This window comes from Pelodiscus sinensis, chromosome 14 (assembly GCF_049634645.1).
Source record: "Pelodiscus sinensis isolate JC-2024 chromosome 14, ASM4963464v1, whole genome shotgun sequence".
Lineage (NCBI taxonomy): Eukaryota > Metazoa > Chordata > Testudines > Trionychidae > Pelodiscus > Pelodiscus sinensis.
The window spans coordinates 21,244,039-21,264,449 of NC_134724.1; the positions used below are offsets into that span (position 1 = coordinate 21,244,039).

A 20,411-nucleotide genomic window follows, 5' to 3' on the forward strand; every position below is an offset into this window, starting at 1 on the left:
AAGGAGAAACAAACAAAAAAATACACCTGTAAAAATATTTAATCATTCCCTTCCAGATACTAGTATATTTTAACAAATTTCCATTTACAATGCAAACACAAAGAATGATGAAATATAGGAGCAAAATTGGGTACCGATTGACAAAATTCAAACTGCAAAAAGATTGTCCGTAAAACCACTGCTCCCATAGCACCAATTATTGCTTAACTCTTGACTGTAGGTTTGTAATTGTACTGATATCTGCTTGTTTCATTACAACAACTTTTTTGGATAAAACAGGTTCCCAAATTTAAAAATGTGCAGACCACCAAATGCAGTGCATTTCAGTAGTGCTATATACCTACAATAGCCAAAAGTGCTTCTGGCATGCCTGCTGCTAAAAATACTATACAAATATAAGTTATATGATACACATGCATTTGCAGATTGTGAGGCCCCTAGACATGAATTTAATGGTACACAGGTCTCACAGTTAATGGCACTTAGTATACTATACTGTACTCATACAAGGCAGCCTAACATTTTATTTATTTAGTATATTTTATGTTTTATTCTAAGGGCTCATCTACATTTGGAAATTAAATTTTGATAAATTTTCAGTAAGCCCCAAGGAAAAAAAGTCTTCACCATGCAAAATAGAGCTTCTTACTAGATTACTTTTTTGGTTTGTGAAAGGCTTGGCTTGCAAATTCAGACTTAAATATAGACCAAATCCACCTGCTATGTGGAAAAGTGTAACAGCGACACTGTAAGGGACCCTAATATTAAGCAAGTCTCTGTCACTCAAATTTAGTTCACATCAATAACAGGCCTCCATCAGGAGAATGTTTTCTGAAAATTCAGGAGCTTTAAAAGACATTGTTATATTTATTGCAAAAAAGATTTGAATGTATTTTTCCTTTCATGAGAAAGATTTCTGTAATCTAGAACAAGTAAAATCTTGCTCGAGTACATACAAACCCATAAAATTATAACATTACAAAGCAGCACACACGAGATACAATGCAAGCTGCAGTCCATAAGGAAAATATCTATGCTTCAAATTACGATTGCAAATACAGACTTGTGTAACAGCAATTAAAAGCAATTTATGCTCCTTTTTATTTCTTTATGAGGTATCAATGTGGCACAAAAGGGTTTTTTTTCTAAAAGCTTTATTCTCTGCTTTTTTACATGAGATATTTAGTTTTTGTCTAGCTTAGACTATTCTGTGGACTATGGGGAACTAGCGACTAGTGATCGTGACAACATTACAGTACAAAAATAGTAAAAATCTTACCGAAATGAAAAGTGACTTATTTGACTTTCAAAATTTAATTTTTGTCTACGTCTACTTAATTCATCAAGTGCCTTGGAGAAAATGAATCTTTATTAAGGATTTAATATTCTTGAGCCTTCAGTTAAAGGCAGTTTTCAGTATGCTATACAAATCCTCAAAGATTTCTGGAAATTGTGGATGGCCTCTTAGATTGTGTCAGATTTCTTACTGGTATTGGCCTTAACAGTGAAATTTTCGCTCACAGAAGTGCTTACTGACTGGGTCTTGGAGGTGGAAAGTCTATGGAAGACCATGCTTAATACTTCTAAACCAAAATCCAGCAGAGTGAACATGAATATATTTATTTCAATCCTTTCTACACTAAAGGAAAGGAAAATGTGCATCTTTGTGCGCAGGTTACTTTTAGATCTGTTACACAAAATAATATAAGATTACACAACAGATTAAAAAAAATCAAAACAACCGACAAATTTTTGCATGTCATTCTTCAAATTTTTCTGATTTAAGCAGATACTTCCTCTTTAAATAATTTTTCATAAAAATTCAAATCTGTGAGGGTTAATGATGGCATTACAGTCTTGAGTGATTTCACAAAATGCTCATGTTTCACACTAGTTGCTTCAAGTCCATTCTCTTGTAATGCCTGCAAAGCAGCCTTAAAAAACAAGATGTACAGAATTTGAAATATTTTCACTTTGTCAGGAGCTGACACATTACAAATCAATCTATTCAAAAACTTAAAAATAAAAATTAACATTATATCCTAGTCTTTCTTCCCCTGATTTATGTTAATTTCAGTAATAAATTATATGATGTGTAGTACAAGGGAACAATCTAAATGGATTTTAAGAAATGCTTTAAAAAGGTAAGGGATAGGTTCTGGAGCAAGTATTAGTAGTCCCTTATTCCACTTAACCTATGAATTTTGACAAAAATCGACTTGTTCAGCATCATTTTTTTTGGTCAGTTAATCCAAGTTTCTCAGCATATACTCTTTTAAATGCTACCCTCTGAGAAAGGAGAAAGTAAACAGAACTCAACAGATAGTGGTAAATGCAAGTGAGAGGGGAAGAGACACTCTGGCAGTGTGCTGCCACCATGCTCCACAATTTTTGGAGGGGGAGGTCTGGGACACAGAAAGAAAAGGCATTCTCCACAGCAAACTCATCTCCATACACAGTAGTTCCTACTAAAGCAAAATTAATTAATGCTCCATACTTGCATTATTTGAAGACATTTTTGAGCACTGTATGTTTAAGGATAGGAGCTCTTGACAGAAAGCAGGACTGGGTTTACCCTACTCCCCAAAAATGCAAACCAGTAAAGTTGCATTATCTGCCTTCTGTATATATTTTCTCTGCCGTAAAGAGTTCCCAGACTTCACAAACTGTCTCTTCAGGGCAATTAATTCTGCACCTAGAGCTAACAGGTTCCTTATTTACTGGGTATATGTTACACATACAACATATTTTTTTCACTCACCTTGTATAAAATGTTGGGAATTTATCTTACATCCTTTTCATTAAAAATAGAGGAAAAATATGAAATGCCTTAGAATTTTCTATAATTGGGCCTCTCCATCTGAAATATTCACTTACCCAACAAAAAGCTCTTACCTCCTTGCAGAGAGTTTCAATATCAGCTCCAGAAAAGAGTTTGGTTTGCACAGCTAGGTATTCTAATGACACATCAGAATCTACTGGGATTTTTTGTGTGCAAATTTTCAAAATAGAAAGCCTTCCCTATGATACAAGCACATTACACAAAGATAAAGGACAGTCACTTATGTTCTATTTGTTTTATTAAAAGCATTCATGTAGGCCTATTTTCTGCCACTTTTATTCGTGTTGCCTAGTACTGCAAGTTCTATGCTCAAATCTATTACAGTACAGTAATAAGGAGAGAAACATTCTGCTTGAGATAAACTATCAAGAAAAATCCAATTTACCATAGAGTAATCACATGATGCATTCAAGCAGTACAATAATACAGCAGTTGAAAAGATTTCATTGGCAAAGTTCAATAATTATAATCAATTGAGTATCTTGACTGAAAACTACCAGTTTGACCAAAATTCTTGTTGGGCTGCCAACTATCTTCCTTGTCTGTAGGACAAGGGGCTACAATTTTGCTGCAATATCCTTACCAACCCCAATAATTTTCACACTATCTCATGATGCCTCTTAAAATCATGAATTGGTCTTGGTGCTTTTGGACTTCTTCTATACCTTGTGCTCCCACCCCTAATTTGGTATAGGCTATTTGAAGTACTAGAATTTAAGACAAAGAAGCACAAAAAGAATGTAGAATGCTCAACCATACACGCTATGTTGGTTGGTTGGCTGGCATGCTTTTTTCTTTTTTAGTAAGGAGATTGGCAAGTCTATGAACAAAGTTTGCAGCTATGTTTATGGTTAAATTGTTTAATTCTATCCATTTTAAGTTAATTTCTTCAGCTGCTGATACTTTTTCCAAAATTGTAGCCTTTTGGATTTAAATCGTCCATACTTGCTCTCTGCTGACTTTTTCTGGAAAGTTTCAGAGAATCAGTTCAGTTTCTAAGAACAAGGCCAGTAATATAAACTGACCTAAGCACAGGCAATTCTGGTATTACTCAATCTGAATTATTGATTTAGGAAATATATATCATCAAACATTCAAAAGTAAGGAAGTTCCAGAAATGCCAGTGCTTTGACCATAGTGGGTGAAGGGTTACATTTTTATATACATTTTAATTATATCCATGCTGTTTTCATATTTATTTCAAAAGCTAGATGTTTGATAGCTAATCTACAGTGCAAAGTTACCCACTCTTGTATACATTATAGTACTATGCCTCTTTTTGTTGTTAAAAATAGTATACCTACAACTTCACACCTCTATGTAAATTTGTGTACAGATTTATAATGCATTACCTTCTGGTCTGGAGGTGGAATATAGATGATCTTGTCTAACCTTCCAGGACGCAACAAGGCATCATCCAACATGTCTGGTCTATTTGTTGCAGCAACTATCATAACATTTTTGTTCAAAACTTCTTGAAACTCTAGCTGAATGAGATTATACGTGCAGCAAATTAGATATGTATAGAATGTTTTATGCACTTTGGATTACAGGACAAGCCTAATTTGTAAGTATCAATTAAGAGGAGACAAAGAGAGGCAATACAGGCAATAAATGCATATATCCATATTTAATCACATTCCTTTTTGGTACAAACATGTCTGCTTTGTGTAGGCCAATATACCAATATGTAATATAAAATGCACGTGGAACTTTTTTGGGGTCAGAGTTTAGCAAGACTGTGCATATCTGAGTGTAGAGAGGACATAAGACTGAAGTATCACAGAAGTGTTTCAATGGTCTATATAACTGTTTACAAAGGCAACAAGTAGTTAAAAGTGTATTAAAACAATGTGTGTAAAAGAAAATACTGGATGCTATCAATAGGTTGCCAGAGGCAGCAGAAAGAAGATTTTTTAATCCGTGAAGGCTAATGATGTAGACTTCTGGAGCAGTGGTTCCCAACCTTTTTTATGCCATGGACCAGCAAACTCACTCACAAACTTTTGGTAGACCAGCAACATTTAATTCAAATATTTGCATATTTGTTATAAATATTTTATTTGCAAATAAAATGTTCCATGTCCACTTAGCCCCAACCCAGCTCCTTGTTCCCCAGTGCCTAACACCGTTTGACCTCCACTCCATGCCCTGAGCTTCCTTTGACATTTTAACCTCTGACCTGTACTGCTCATGCCAACACTCTGTTGCCCTGTGACTCCACCATCCCCTCACCCAACACCCCATCACCCCCATCCCCACTCTCCCCAGAGAAAGAGACTGCCCCCTCTAGAGAGTGTGGCCATCACTGCTGCACGGGGAGGGAGGGGGCATGAAGGAGATGGCCACTCTCCCTACCCAAGCACATCTTGCACCCTTGTGGGTGGGTGGGTGGGGGGGAACGCAAAGCCCCAGCTGGGCCGCCATTACTGAGTCAGGAAGAGGGAGGGAGGCACCTTCTGCTCTTCCTCCTCCTGCCACTACTTCAGCCCCATTGCAAAAATCAGCCACTACAGCTGCTGGAGCTGAACCACCGCAAATAGTCAGTTTCAGCTATGGCAGCTGATGTGGCATGGGAGCCAGTGGTTCTCGGACTGGCACCAGTCTATGGACTGGAGATTGGGAGCCGCTGTTCTGCAGCACCTCAGCAATAAAAATGAGTCTTCTTCCTGTAAAAAGTGAGCGTACATACCTGTCTCTCCTTTTCATTTTGTTCTTGACAATCACTTTCAAGCTGTAATTTATTCTCTCTTCTCTCTGTGACTTTAACTCCAACGCCATCTAATTCATTAAGGAGGACAGAAAGAACCTTCTCAGAGGCACCATGTCCAGTTCTGCAGGCTGATCGAGATCCTAGGATAGAATCAATCTCATCCAGGAATATTATTGCTGGAGTATGTGCTCTTGCTTGCCGAAAAACCTTTTATTAGATTCATAAAATAAACTAAAGAATTTGTAATGCATATGTAAGTACCACCATGTCAACTGACAACATTTGTTACATATTTTTTGTACTTATACTTAACTGTTAATTCACTTTAAATAAATATTTATTTACAACATTCAATGGAGAACCACTTTGGATTACATTTACTGTATAGCAGACTCCAGGCTCCTAACTGAATACTCAAGTCAAGCAAAGAACAAAAAGCAACACACAATTGGTAGATTAAATGAGTTTGAAAAATAACTTAGGGCCGTATGTTCAGCAGATGTAAATGGCAATAGCTCCACTGAAATCAACTGAACATTACCATTTTAGATCGGATGAATATGACCTTAATGACTCAAAAAGCAATATATAGTAGTGAAGAATTCTTTATACAAAAATAAAGCAAATTATATGTGATTAAAAACCAAACCTGAGATAAAATCTTCTCTGAATCTCCAACATAAGGTGAAAAAAGGTCAGCACCACTAACAGAAAGAAAGGAACAATGGCAGCTTGTCGCCACAGCCTTCACCAGAGTGGTTTTGCAACATCCCGGTGGCCCATAGAGGAGAATACCCTTTGGCTGAGACAGTCCCATCCTCACAAAAGCCTGAGGAAACTTCATAGGCCACTCAATACTCTGTAAATACAGAAAGGGTGAAACATTTGCAGTGATTTACATACGCCAATAAAATTAGTGTTCACAGCACTACTCTACCTTGTTGCATTATTGCAATTGAAGTCAATGGACACACTCAAATTTTACCCTCTACAGGCAGTCCCCGACTTAAGTGGATCCGACTCACGTCGGATCCCTAGATACGAACGGGGTGAGGCAACTCCCGCACATGCGCAGCAGCATTCCCGGGGCTCGCTCACCTGGGTCCTAGGATCCTCCTCCTCCTCGGGCCGGCTCCGACTGGGGTCCCGCAGAGCTGCCGGGCAGAGGAAAAGTGCCTCCCCACGCCCGCTGCCCCCCCCTCCCCTGAGCAACAGGCTGCCGAACAGACAAAAGCAGCCTCTCTGCCCCTCCTCCCCTCTATACATGCCGGGCTCCCGGAGCGCAGCAGCGTCCCCGGGGCTCGCTCACCTGGGTCCTAGAATCCACCTCCTCCTCCTCTTCGGCCGGCTCCAACTGGCCTCTGCCTGCAGCAGCTGGCCACAGGGACAGGGATCCCGCAGAGCTGCAGGGCAGAGGAATAGTGCCTCCCCACGCCCGCTCCCCCCCCCCCCCCCCCGCGGCCTCGCATCCTGCACGCCTCCCCCCTCCCCCCCTGCCAGCAACAGGCTGCCCCCTCCCCTGAGCAACAGGCTGCCGAACAGCAGACAAAAGCAGCCTCTCCGCCCCTTCTCCCCCTATACATGCTGGGCTCCCTGGGCAAACAAAGACTCCACCAAAACAAACAAAGTGCTGGCCTCATTGTGTTAGCAAAAAAAGGACCCTCCTCCTAGAACCCTAGGTGGTGTGTGGAAATAAAGCTATTAGCTCAAAGCATGGTGCAGAGCTGTTTGGTATTTGATGAGTTACTCCTTTAGTCCTGCGTTTGTCTCAGGGACAGAAATAGATGTGAAATCTTCTGAACAGGGGAACAGACAGCAAAACAAACATTAGAGGGGAGTTAACCTTTCCCTATGCTATCCAAAACTAAAAAAAATGTTTGGCTAGAGTTTCCCCTACAATATGTACCAGTTCCGACTTACATACAAATTCAACTTAAGAACAAACCTACAGTCCCTATCTTGTACGTAACCCGGGGACTGCCTGTATTATAACAGACAAGGCAGTGGGTAGGAAATTCTCTGAGAAGGCATACTTGGTGCCTCTGGAACTCACTTTCCCCTTAGTTTAAAATACTCAAACGTATAGATTGTCACAACCGGGCTGAGGATAATTGCAATGAGCTGGGTATATGTACTGCAGTGTCTGCCCTCTAATGGCTCATATTAATTTTCTATGGTATGCTCCTGGGTGACATTTTGAGATTGTAAATTTAATTATTCAGAAAGTGCTGTCTATAGGCAATTTTAGTGTGAGCTGAAAAAATAAAAATATTAAAACATGCTTTTGTAATTAGGATAACATTTTAAGTAAGAATTAAAAACTGATGCAATTCCCATAAGAATACTTTTCAATACTGCAGCGTATAGAACAGTTTGAGGTAAATGGGAGAAATTAGTTTTGTTTAAATGTGCTTTGTACTCTACCTGTTTTAACTTTAATTTCACATCTTCAAGACCACCAATTTGGTCCCAAGTAACAGGTTTAAAATCAATTAGTCCAACACTGCTTCGAAAGGAAGATGGCTGAATTTTTTTAAAAGCTTCATGGAAGTCTGCCATGTTAATCAACATGTGAACTGAATCCTGAAGAAATGCACAAAAAAATACTGGTTTTTTTCCTTTGCATCATTAATAATTGTTATAGCTCCATTAGATATCCCGAACATTTTACAACAGGTCAGATATAATTGACAAAGAAGAGAACCCCTATCCTAAGGAATTTACGTACAACAGACACAAGTACGAACACGTGCTAACAAAGTAGTGTGCATTCACTGTGGCTGGATATATTTTTTGTTAAGGCACAAGGCTGGACACTTCTGTAGGAAACTGATGTTTGAAAGAATATACTTGCTTTTCTCCAGAATCTATGCTAGTTCTGCCACATGGAATCCTAGCAGGGATATTAAAAATAATTTAATATGGTAACTGTGTATCTGCTAAAAATCTGAGCAGTTATACACACTGCGGGCTCTGCAGTATAAAGCTTAATGTCATACTGCACAGACCCATAGTGAAGCCCTCTTCCTGGAAGTGGAACTGCCAGCTCCGGCTGGCTCAGCTCCCAAGGAGGAGGCTTCACTACAGCAACGAAGCCACCTCCCCAGGGACCAGCTGAATTTAACCGATAAGCTGATGCTTATCGGTTAATGGTTAAACTCTAACATCCCTGTGAGGGAAGTTGTTGATAAACCCAGAGTTTGGGTTCACTACATATAGGATTTCTGGCTCATTCTCAAAAATGAGAAAAATGTCTCCATTTACTCACGTATCTGTTCCAGTACATACAGCAGAATGCATTTAGATCAAATATATGGGCCAAAAACATTAACATAACTCAGTCACTGTCGAATATTAAACAGCATTAAATCAATGTTTCTTCTAATTTTTTTCCAGACATGTACAGAATATGTTTTATGTGCACCAAGGCATGTGTGGATGTACATCACCAGTAGAAACATGTGTTGCTGGCTGTGGGCGTTCTGCTCAGTTAGGTGGCATTTGAATCTTTCCTGGGTGGCCACCCAAGAGCTCAGCTTACAAGGAATGCTGTGTAAAATAATGTCTGTGGTTTGGTATACAGAGACCTCAGCCTGTTTAGTACCCGGGCACATACAGGCAGTCCCAGGGTTACATGGATCCGACTTACATCGGATCCCTACTTACAAACGGGGTGAGGCACTAGCTGCTTCCCCCCAGCAGACCGGGGAGACGCGAAGCTAGAGCCCCCCCAGCAGACCAAGGAGACGCGACGCTAGCGCCGCCCCAGCAGACCAGGGAGACGCGGAGCGGCTTTTCTCAGCAGACACCTCAGCTTGAGAATAAAGGACTGAGAGAAGTGAGGTGTGGGAGAATAAAACTGAGCTCTGGAGAAATGTTTGGCTAGAGTTTCCCCTACAATATGTACCAGTTCCGACTTACATACAAATTCAACTTAAGAACAAACCTACAGTCCCTATCTTGTACGTAACCCGGGGACTGCCTGTACTCTATTAAAAATTATTTTAAATGTTAATAAACAAGGAAGGAAAAATCGTTAAAGCATTTGAAATGTAAAATATTATAAGGTTTTAATTTTAACACCATTCCTTGCTCCCTTTACTTTTAGCTGAAAAACGTCTACAGAAGGAGAACCCTATTTTGTCAGTCTTTCAGATATCAAAGATAGTCATCCATGTCACCTTTCCCTTTTGGAGAAAAAGAGAAGTTAGTTTTGATGGGCTAGAACTGCTGTTGAATTTGGATCCCACAAGGTACTTGGGATTCATCTATAGCTGGTAGAGATGGTGATGTAACATAGGTCTCTCCCTATGCATCAGGGTCCAAGAAAACAATGGGGATGGTAGCCATTATGTTAATACTTGTTCTAGTAACTAATATTTCCTCACAAAAAGTCTCCTTCCTTAAGGATGCACAAAGAAAATTATGTGCAAAATAGCTCATCCACTCATCATTTTGTCCAAAAATTAGGCCTACTTTTTGACACGCCAATTTTGGTCTATTGATTTCTGGTTCCATACTTTTCTTGTTTACTAAGCATAATCTTAACAGAGTCTTTGAGTTATACCAATAGGGCCTTTTTGTTTGGACTAATTCAATTTGTTTCCTGTTCATACTATGGCAAAGCTATGGCTGTGCCCAGGGGTCCTGCATTTCTGGCAGATAGTGTTCAGCCTCAGAGGCTTGCTGTGTCCCAGCACACAGCCTCTTTCTTTTTCCTAGAGGCAGGGTTCACAACACATTGAGCCACAGTCATCACAGGTTAGTCCCTCTGTAGTTCTGGTCTCCCTATCTAGAGAGGGACTCTGTAGTGGTGTGGGCAGGGTGAGGGGAACCCAGGCCCACTCACTACTCCAGGTTCCGGCTGAGGGACCCTAAAACAGCAGTAACAGATGGGGTTTATTCTACTCCCTGTCTGGCAACTACCTCCCTGGGCAACTTCCCCAAACGATCCCTCCCAGTACCTTTCCTCTGGTACCTGATCCTCCAACACTCTTTTCCTGCCTTGCAGCTCCCAGTTCTCACCCAAACTCCTCTCACTCTCAGGCTACGTCTAGACTGCAGTATTAAATCGGAAAAAGATACACAATTTGCAGTACGCAAATTGCATGTCTTTTTCTGATTTACTTTCGAAGAGGCTTTTCCGAAATTTGGCACGTCTACACGGCGCCAAATTTAGGAAAAAAGTGCTCTTTTGACATATCCCTTATGCCTTGTAGAACGAGGTTTACAAGATTGGCAGAAGAGCACATCTGCTTTTTCAATTTTTTGGGGGGAAAAGCGGATGTGTTCCTTGAACACGGCATTGCTTTTCCGGGATACATCCAGTAATGCAGCCTAGACATAGCCTCCGTACTTCGGCACCTTCCTTTTTCCTCACGTGCCACCTAACAGAAAAGGAGCCCTTTTAAACAAGTCTCAACTGGTTCTTTATTGGCCCCAGGTGGTCTAATTAGCCTGACTCCCTTTGCTGTGGAAGGCTCCTAATTAATCCCAGATATTCTAACTGGCCTGACTGTCCAGACTGCTTCTGGAAAGTTCCTGCTGTGTCTACGCCAGCCCCTGTCAGTTCACTCAGGGAAAGAGACCTACTTAGTCTAAGGCTCACATACTTTCCTTCTAGCACTCTTTTGGAACCCACTGACCTGACCGTCACAATACCTTTTCCCCATTAGTATTTGTAGTTATAGGCTACTGTGATATCTTATGAATTCTCATGTAAACTTAATTTTAAAAAGTACAACTAGGGTAAAACTGTCAACCCAATCATCACAACATATCCTCTCACCTCACACATTTACGGAATACAGGCTTGCAAAAATGTTGGGTTATGAATCTATTTTTCATCCTCAGATCTCATCAGATGCCAGACTGATCCCTGGTATTATTCAATGTTCTGCATAGTCTTCTCTTCTACATTAGTAAACCTTGTAGCTATAGTTCACTACCTACTGCATTGACACCCAAGGAAGAAGCTTAAAGACAGATAAGATTCCAGTATTTCCTACCATGTAATCTAAAATGCCCTGTGTGAGTTTTTTTTATACTAGTAGTAGGTTCTACTGTTGCTACCACCAGTGGTGATTTAGGGTTACCAAGTCTGTAAGTATAAACACAGGCTCTACTGGCAGTGTATGAATCTGAGACACAATGTTTTCTCAGCACAGTGCTAAAAACCTTACTGTCTGCAAGCTATTGGACCTTCCTCCTTCTTTCCCTCTATTGTACAATCTCCTGCAGCCTGGCAAGCTACCTCCGTATCACATTTGCTGTAGACTACAGATTTCCTAATAAAACTTAATAAGCTGCACTTTGCAGATGAGCTGGTAGAATAGCTGCGTCTGTTTGGACTACTGGGCTCAACTTTATTTTAATTACTTTAATTACTTAATTTTAATTACCATTTTCAATTTTTGTGCAGGATCCATGTGATGGAGGTTATATAAATAAAATTGTCTGGGGAGGAATATAAATTGCTCATACATTTCCTACAGTTCCTATGATTACAGAGATACTCTGGATGTTATAGGATCATAGGACTGGAAGGGACCTTGAGAGTAAGTATTATTCTAGACCATTCCCGACAGGTGTTTGTCTAACCCTCTCTTAAAAATCTCCAATGATAGAAATTCTATAACCTCCCTAGGCAATCAAGTCCAGTGCTTAACCACCCTGACAGTTAGAAAGCTTTTGACAGCATCCAACTTAAAGCTCCCTTGCTGCAATTTAAGTCCATTTCTTCTTGTCGTATCCTCAGAGGTTCAGAAGAACAATTTTTATTACTCATGCTGATGACTGTTATGTACTTATATACTATTATCACCAGGGCTCGACAAACGATACAATCTACTTGCCCATGGCGAGTAGATTCCAGCCACGCACCCCGTTCATTTGCGGCGTGTGCATGCGCATTGCAGCTCTTGCACATGCGCAGTACAGGGCTGGCGAGCGGTTTTCGCCGCCGTTTGTCAAGCCCTGGTTATTAGATACCCTCTCAGTATTCTTTTCCAGACTAAACAAACCCAATTTTTTCAGTCTTCCCTCATAGGTCATGTTTTCTAGATCTTTAAGCATTTTTATTACTTTTCTCTGTACCTTTTTGCAACTTGTCCACATCTTGCCTGAAATGTGACATTTAGAACTGGACACAGTATTCCAGTTTAGGCCTAATCAGTGCAGAGTAAGAAGAATTACGTCTTATGTCTCACTTACAACATTCCTGCTAATACATCCTAGAATTATGTTAATTTTTTTTTTGCAATGGTGGTACACTTTTCACTCATATTTAGCTTGTGGTCCACAAGCAGATCTCTTTTTGCAGTATTTCTTCCTAGGTGGTCATTTTCCACATAGTCATTTCCCATTTTATATATTTGCAGTTGATTGTTCCTTCCTAAATGGAGTACTCTACATTCGTCCTTATTTAATTTAATCATATTTACCTTAGACCATTTCTCCAGTTTGTCCAAATCATTTCCCATTTTATATGTTTGCAGTTGATTGTTCCGTCCTAAATGGAGTACAGGCAGTCCCCGACTTACGCGGATCCGCAGTTACGAACGGGGCCCCGGAGGACACGGAATGCGGGACCTCGCGGTCCTGCCGCCCGTGTACTCCGGGGCTTTCTCCGCGTCTCCCTGGTCTGCAGACCAGGAAGACGCGGAGCAAAGCCGTGGAGGGGCTCGGGCAGCAGGGCAGCCCAGGCGCGCCTGGGCTGCCCCGTTGCCCGAGCCCCTCCGCAGCCTTGCAAAGCCTTGGGGAAGCCGGCAGCGGGGCAGCCCAGACGCCCCGCGGCTGTCCCGCTGCTGGCATCCTCAGAGGCTTTGCTCCCCGTCTCCCTGATCTGCTGGTCTCCAGCAGACCAGGGAGACTGGGAGCAAAGCCGCGGAGGACCCAGGCGGCGGGACCGCGGTGCGTCTCGGTCCGCCGCCCACGTCTTCCTGGTCTGCTGGGGTGGGGGGGCGCAGCTAGTACGCCCCCCCCCCAAGCAGACTAGGCTTTTCTCCGAACGCCTGTGGCAGAGCAGCTGGGGCGCTGCTGGTTCGTCCCGCAGCGCCGCTCTGGGCACTACTGGACCAACCCAGCAGCACCCCAGCTGCTCTGCCCCAGGCGTCCTGATTCAGCCGCTGCTGGTCAGTTTCAGCAGCGGCTGAATCAGGACGCCTGGGGCAGAGCAGCTGGGGTGCTGCTGGGTTGGTCCAGTAGCGCCGAGGAGCGGCGCTACTGGAGCAACCCAGCAGCACCCCAGCTGCTCTGCCCCAGGCGTCCCCAAGTCAGCTGCTGCTGAAACTGACCAGCACTGACTACAGGAAGCCCGAGGCAGAGTTGCTCTGCCCCGGGCTTCCTGGAATCAGCTGCTGATCAGTTTCAGCAGCAGCTGACTTGGGGACGCTTGGGGTTCTTAAGTTGATTCTGTATGTAAGTCGGAACTGGCGGTTAGTTTCAGCAGCGGCTGAATCCGGACGCCAGTTCCGACTTACATACAGATTCAACTTAAGAACAAACCTACAGTCCCTATCTTGTACGTAACCCGGGGACTGCCTGTACTCTACATTCGTCATTATTTAATTTAATCATATTTACCTTAGACCATTTCTCCAGTTTGTCCAAATCATTTTGAATTCTATCTTGAAAGCACTCACAACCCCTTCCAGCTCTGTATCATCCACACACTGTATAAATGTACTCTCTACTCCATTATCTAAATCATTGGTGAAGCTATTGAACAGAACCAGACTCAGAATTGATCTCTACAGGACCTCCACTTGTTATGCCCGTCCATCAGGACTGTGAGCCATTGATAGCTACACTTTGGGAATGATTTTCCAAGCAATTTTGTATCCATCTTACAATAGCTCCATCTAGGTTGCATTTCCCTAGTTTGTTTATGAGAACATCTCAAGACAGTATCAAAAGGATTAATAAAGTCAAGATGTACCACACCTACTACTTCTCCTTTTTCCACAAAGCTTGTTACCCTGTCAAAGAAAGTCGTTAGGTTGGTTTGACGTGATTTGTTCTTGACAAATCCATGCTGTTACATATCACTTCACTTTCTAGATACATGCAAATTGATTGCTTTATTATTTACTTCATTATCTTTTCAGGTAAGGAAACTAATTACTCAGGCTGTCCTTATTTTCTCTCTCTGTCTTGACTTCCACCCCACTCTGCCTCGCTGAACAAAGGAACATTTGAAGGCTTTTCAAGTCTTTCTCCTAGCTAGCCGTCGAAGGGGTGTGTGTGGAAGTAACAAACAATGCTTCCTTGAGATCTATATCTGCATCATCCCAGAAATATTACTCCTGTGCCATGGGGAACTGTAAGGGCTCATCTACACAGCAGTGGTATTTCAGAATAATGTTATTCTGAAATAACATTGTCAAAATAATTGCATGTGGTATAGACATGGACTATATCAAAATAACGTCCAACTGGAAGACTTCTTACTCCAATTCCTATAACCCTAATTTTATGTGGAGTAAGGGAAGTTGGAGGAAGAGTGCTCTCTCTCACACTTCCTGCTGTGTAGACACTGCCAAAAGCTGAAATAAGCTATTTTGTCTTAAACTATGGAATTGATGTTGCTCAAGTTGCGTAGCTTATTTTGGCTTTAGCCCTGCTGTGTGGACGTGCCCTAACTGTTCTCTTTTGGCCAGTATATTCATGTTATATTAGATTAGTAAAATAAGTCAGTATTTGTGCAAACCACAAACTACTACATAGTTCGCCTTATTAAGAAACAGAATTTTATATAAGTTGACTGTAGCTGATAAAAAGTTCATCTTAAGTGGAAAAAAACATATAGCATTTGCTCTTCAATTAAGAACTTATGTTCCCAGCCTTGTACAACACTAAATAGCTTATGGAGAGAATACAGATATTCTACATTGACTTTTCACTCAACTTAAGGCATGGCTTGAAAGACTATAGGAAAGCTTATAATTACATCTATAATGCTTGCTTGCTTGTTTTGAATATTCTCACGTACCTAATTTATCATCATATATATTAAAATAGAGTGGGGAAAAGTGATAAATATAAATAATGATATCTTTCTGGTTTAAACTGACTCCTTACCAAACAGCTGCGCAGGACAGCTTGCATAGCAGCTTCTCTGCAGAGTGCTGTAAGATCAGCTCCAACATATCCAGTTGTCATTTCTGCTAGGTTAATCAAATCAACATCAGTGGAAATAGGCATATTAGAAGTAATCAGCTGTAGAATAGATCTTCTCTGTTTAAGTGTTGGCGTTCCAATGATAATCTAAAACAAATACCATAAATGGAAATTTATCAGTGTTTTGCTATTCCTCTCTCATCTCTGCAGACCTAGACAAGTCACTTATATTGTTCGTATCTTGGACTCCCTTGCATCAATTCTCCTCCTTTTACACTGTTTGACAAGGGACTAATTAATAGCTCTATAATCCTTTGAAGATATAATGAACTGTATCAGTACTTTTCATTTACACATACATTTTAATTTGAACAAATGCATGTTTTATAAAGAATGCCACTTAGTGTTTAAAGATTAATCAATGGGAGATTTAATAGTGAAATAATAATTTCTTTGGAACATAAGAACACAGGAGGCTAGTGACAACATACTTTTCTATTTTAAAAAACTGTACAGGCCACAAGTCAAATAGAAAAAAACCCCATGGAGAATGATTACTTTAAACTCTGTAATACATGGACCAAAGAAAACATGACTGTACAAAAATGTAATTCAGTAGCACAAAAAAGGACCAATAGGTGTATATGAATAAAATAAAAATGCGTAGAGAATGTGCATAAATTACTGAAAATCTGCTAAAATTTAACCAAAATTGTGTATTTCATTAAATGCTGCAAAATCCTTAAAATTTAGATAAGCGTGAATGTAGTTCAGCATAATTTATCTAATTTGAAGGATCTGGGATAACGCTTGTGAATGACACATTTTAGGCCATCATCCTGGAACAGACCCTTGCATCGAGATTGTTGCAGGTTCAAAGTTTTAGAGAGTGCATGGATAAACAATAAAGGAAACAAGGATGCATCATTTTGCTAAATGTATTTTTTGTCAATTTATTTTGACAACTGTAAGTTAGCATTTGATGTTTGAGATAAGACACAATCAAAGATGGTATATTTTGTAAAAATAATGAAGCGAGTACCTTAACTAAAATGGGGCTCTGGCTATAGAACTCTGCTATTAAATCGTTCATAAAAGTGACAAGTGTCAATTGTGTGTGCGAATTAGTATGATTCTATCTGTTCTTAGATTTTAGAACTACCTCTATTAGACATGAATATCATCAATTTATGCACAATCCAAAAAGTCCCTACAACCATGGTATCCAACACGCTAGCCACATGTGGCTATTTGGCCAGTGAGTGTGGCCAGTTCGGTATAGCTATAGACACTATACTGGCTGCTGCTTCAGAACTGGTTGGAGACCATAGCCCTAACAATGTACTACTTTTCATTTTTAGATGTAGTTTTAGTGCTTGTGAATGGTGCCCCACTGAAATAATTTGATTTTGTCTATCTTAATACATTATTGATAATACAGTCTGCTATTTCTACCAGCAGCTCAGCTCATTTTTTAGGCCAGGCCTATCCTCGAAAAATTTTGCTGGTGTAACTCCAAGCATAGATACACCTTATATTGGCCATTAATTGCATTTGAAGTAAAATTTATACCTGTTCAACAACCAAAATGATGAATACCAGCAAAAGTACTTTTATGCTGCATATCTGCATATCCAGTAGATTATGATCAATCAGTCTAACATCTTGTGTAACACAAACTTCTTACAGGACTTCCCTGAACCAATTCATATTTGAACTGAAGCAGCTCATTTGGACCAATCTTGTTCAAAACATTTTCTGTGATAGGAAGGGACATGGTGGATTTTCCTAACTTGTGCCAATGGTTACTTACCCTCACTGTTAAAAATGTATGCAGCATTTCCATTTGAAAGTCAGTTTCCAAACACCCTTGTCTACTAGACTGAAGATTTTGTTTGCCATGTAGAAACTTGTGTATGGAAATCACTCCTTAGCCTGCTCTTTGTTAAGCTAAATAGATTGAATTTTTGGACTGTATCACTGTAAGGAAGGGTGGAGAATCTATAGCCCACGAGTGGCTCCATCCCCCAGCTTAATTTCATCTTGCCAGTGACAAGTCTCTGAACTGCAGGCCAGAAGCCCAGGCCCCTCCTGCAGGGCTGGAGCATGGAGTCACCCATTTAAGCAAGAGGTGTTTTTTTTCTTTTCTACCTTGACAGCAGGTGACCAGTGAGGGGTTTGTTTGTTTGTTTGTTTTTTGGCTTTTCACTTGGGAGCAGGCAAGTAGTGAGGTTTTGGGTTTTTTTGCTTTTGTGGCTCCCCCAATTGATTTTTTTTTGTGGGTAAGTGGTCCCAGACAGAAAAAAAGATTCCCTGTCCTATTCTAACACATTTTTCAAATTCTTTAATCATTCTGTCAGCTCTTTTCTGAACCACTTCCAAATTATTAACACCTTTCTTGAATTGTGGACACTAAAACTTCAGTATTCCACCAGTAGTTGCAAGAGTGCCAAATATAGAAATAAATTCCCTATTAACTCAGTATTCCTGTTTATACAATGAAGTATGGCATTAATGCTTTTGGCCAGTGTCACACTAGACACCTCTGTTCAGCTGATTATTAACCATAGCCCCTAAGTCTTTTTCAGCCACTGCTTCCCAAGATAGAATCCCTCCCCCTATAAATATGGCCCATGTTCTTTATTCCTATTTTTTGTTTGGGTACATTAATAAAAACACACATTGCTTGTGCATCTTACCTGTGACCTAGAGCAATTATTTATTCTCCCAAACAGTGTGTCTGCTGCAGACTATATCAGTGATTGTGAACCCCTAACCCTTCCATTTATAGGTTTCATAATGTAATTGTCAGTTAGCCCATTTAATGTGCAACAATTCTGAATCATTCCAGTTTTTAATCAACATAGTATGGTTCAGTTAATGCCCTACATTAGTGTAAGTACAGATTTAATACATGTGCTTTTTAATCAACAATGTAAAAACCAAGAAGGGGAAAAAACCCTACAAGCCTAACTATAAAGTAGCAAAAAGGTAACTTTTCCTTCTCCTTTGTGGGTCACTGATCTAACCATAAGACATAGGGCATCAAATCTGATCACCGAATGTGACATTGCAGAACACCATCACTAGGCCCTGAATTGATTTTTCAATAGAAAAATGACAAATGGTATTGAAGTGTCAGAAACTAATCAAGAAGAACAGACTTTTCTCACCTCTTGGTCAAATCTACCATGTCTCCTCAGTGCAGAATCTAAGGCATCGGGCCTGTTTGTTGCTGCCATAACAACCATCTCATTTTCACTGCCTATGCCATCCATAAGTGTTAACAATTGAGCAACAATGCGATTTTCAGGGATGCTGTTCGAACTTCCCCGTTTAGGGCACAAAGAGTCAATTTCATCAATAAAGAGAATGGTTGGTCCTTCGCAGGACAATTCCCTGCCTTGTTCAAAAACTCTTCGCAAATTTTCTTCACTTTCTCCAGGCCTTGAGCCATATATAGCTGGACCACTGATGCAAAGTAAATATGCTCCCACTTCCCTTGCAACTGCCTTTACAAGAAGAGTCTTCCCCACACCTGGAGGGCCCACCAACAGTACTCCACTAAGGACAGAGATACCCAACTTCTTGAAGGTTTTGGGGAAATGGAAAGGCAAAACAATTCTCTCCTTCAAAGAGCTGCCCAAATCATCCATTCCTGCAACTGAAATTTTTGTGGTATCATTTGACAAGTGTCTGTACCATTCTAAAGTGACCACTTCTTTAACATTTATATTAGTTTTGGGGGTTATCAGGCCAGCTTGTTCTGTAAATGGATCTACAGACAGTATTTCAACACACACCACTGGATTTCCAGGAATTGGGGCAGCAGTAACAACATGGTGAAGAGAAACATACACATTTCTCAGCAGCTCTTTCACTATCTCCTGCAGTGTTGCTTGTGGGGTGGCCTTTTTCAAGGCAAGATTCCTAAGTACCACTTTCACTATTACTTTTCTCAGCGGGTGACAGGCCAAAAGCTTCAAGTGGCTGACACTCAGTGTGAGACTTTTCAACTTGCTTGCAGTTAAACCTGAAGTTCTGCATTTCAGATCTAGCTGCAGGTAGCCATCAGTCACATCATGCCTGGGCCAAGCAGTGCACAAACAGCAGCCACCAGGAACCGTGATCTTGACTGGGGCCCCGAGCCTGGCTCCCAGAGAGGACAGAGTGGCGGGTCCCATCCTGCATCTCTGCGTGCCTTCGTCTCCCGGATCCAAGGGGAGCAGCTGTAGGCGAGCAGCCGCCATAGCCGGTATTACTGCGGGTGATGGCAAAGCACATGCAAAGGGAGCCCCTGGCAAGCGCAGAGGGCCGGGTTCGCCCACGTCACATACAGGGGAACCCCCAGACAAGCACTGGCAGCTCGCTGCCCCCCCACCGACCCTTCCCCGCGCCTTACAACCCCGGGAGGGAGGGAGGGATGCCCCCCTCCGTTACAGAAGCGCTGGGTGGCTTCTCGAGTACCCCAGAGACCCGGGCACGGGGCAGGAGCTAGGTCCGGGGCAGCCGGAGACGAGCGGCTGAGCAGGTTTCTCGCAGCGAGGAGACGCTGCCGGCGCGCGGTCCCGCCAGCGGGGACCAAGCAGGCGCTCCCCGCCTCAGTAGAAAGCGTCCTTCCTTCCGCCCGGCTACTGAGCATGCGTACTGTCAGCCGAGCCTACGTCACCGTCTCCTGCTCGGCCACGCCCTCGAGCTAGGAGGGAGGAATGCGTGAGGGGCCGTTCATCGTTCCCG

The 20,411-nt window shown here is 41.5% G+C and overlaps 1 protein-coding gene across 1 annotated transcript; it reads right to left on the reverse strand.

The window, feature by feature from the left end:
* Nucleotides 1–21: 21 nt before the first annotated feature.
* Nucleotides 22–20,411, reverse strand: AFG2B (AAA ATPase AFG2B). The gene is made up of 8 exons (XM_006135047.4): nt 18,848–20,411; nt 15,636–15,821; nt 7,980–8,138; nt 6,205–6,414; nt 5,535–5,762; nt 4,195–4,329; nt 2,896–3,021; nt 22–1,934 (listed from the first exon to the last, which is right to left on the reverse strand). The coding sequence occupies exons 1-8, from the start codon at nt 19,922–19,924 to the stop codon at nt 1,782–1,784; spliced, it is 2,274 nt and encodes a 757-aa protein (XP_006135109.2). The 5' UTR covers nt 19,925–20,411; the 3' UTR covers nt 22–1,781.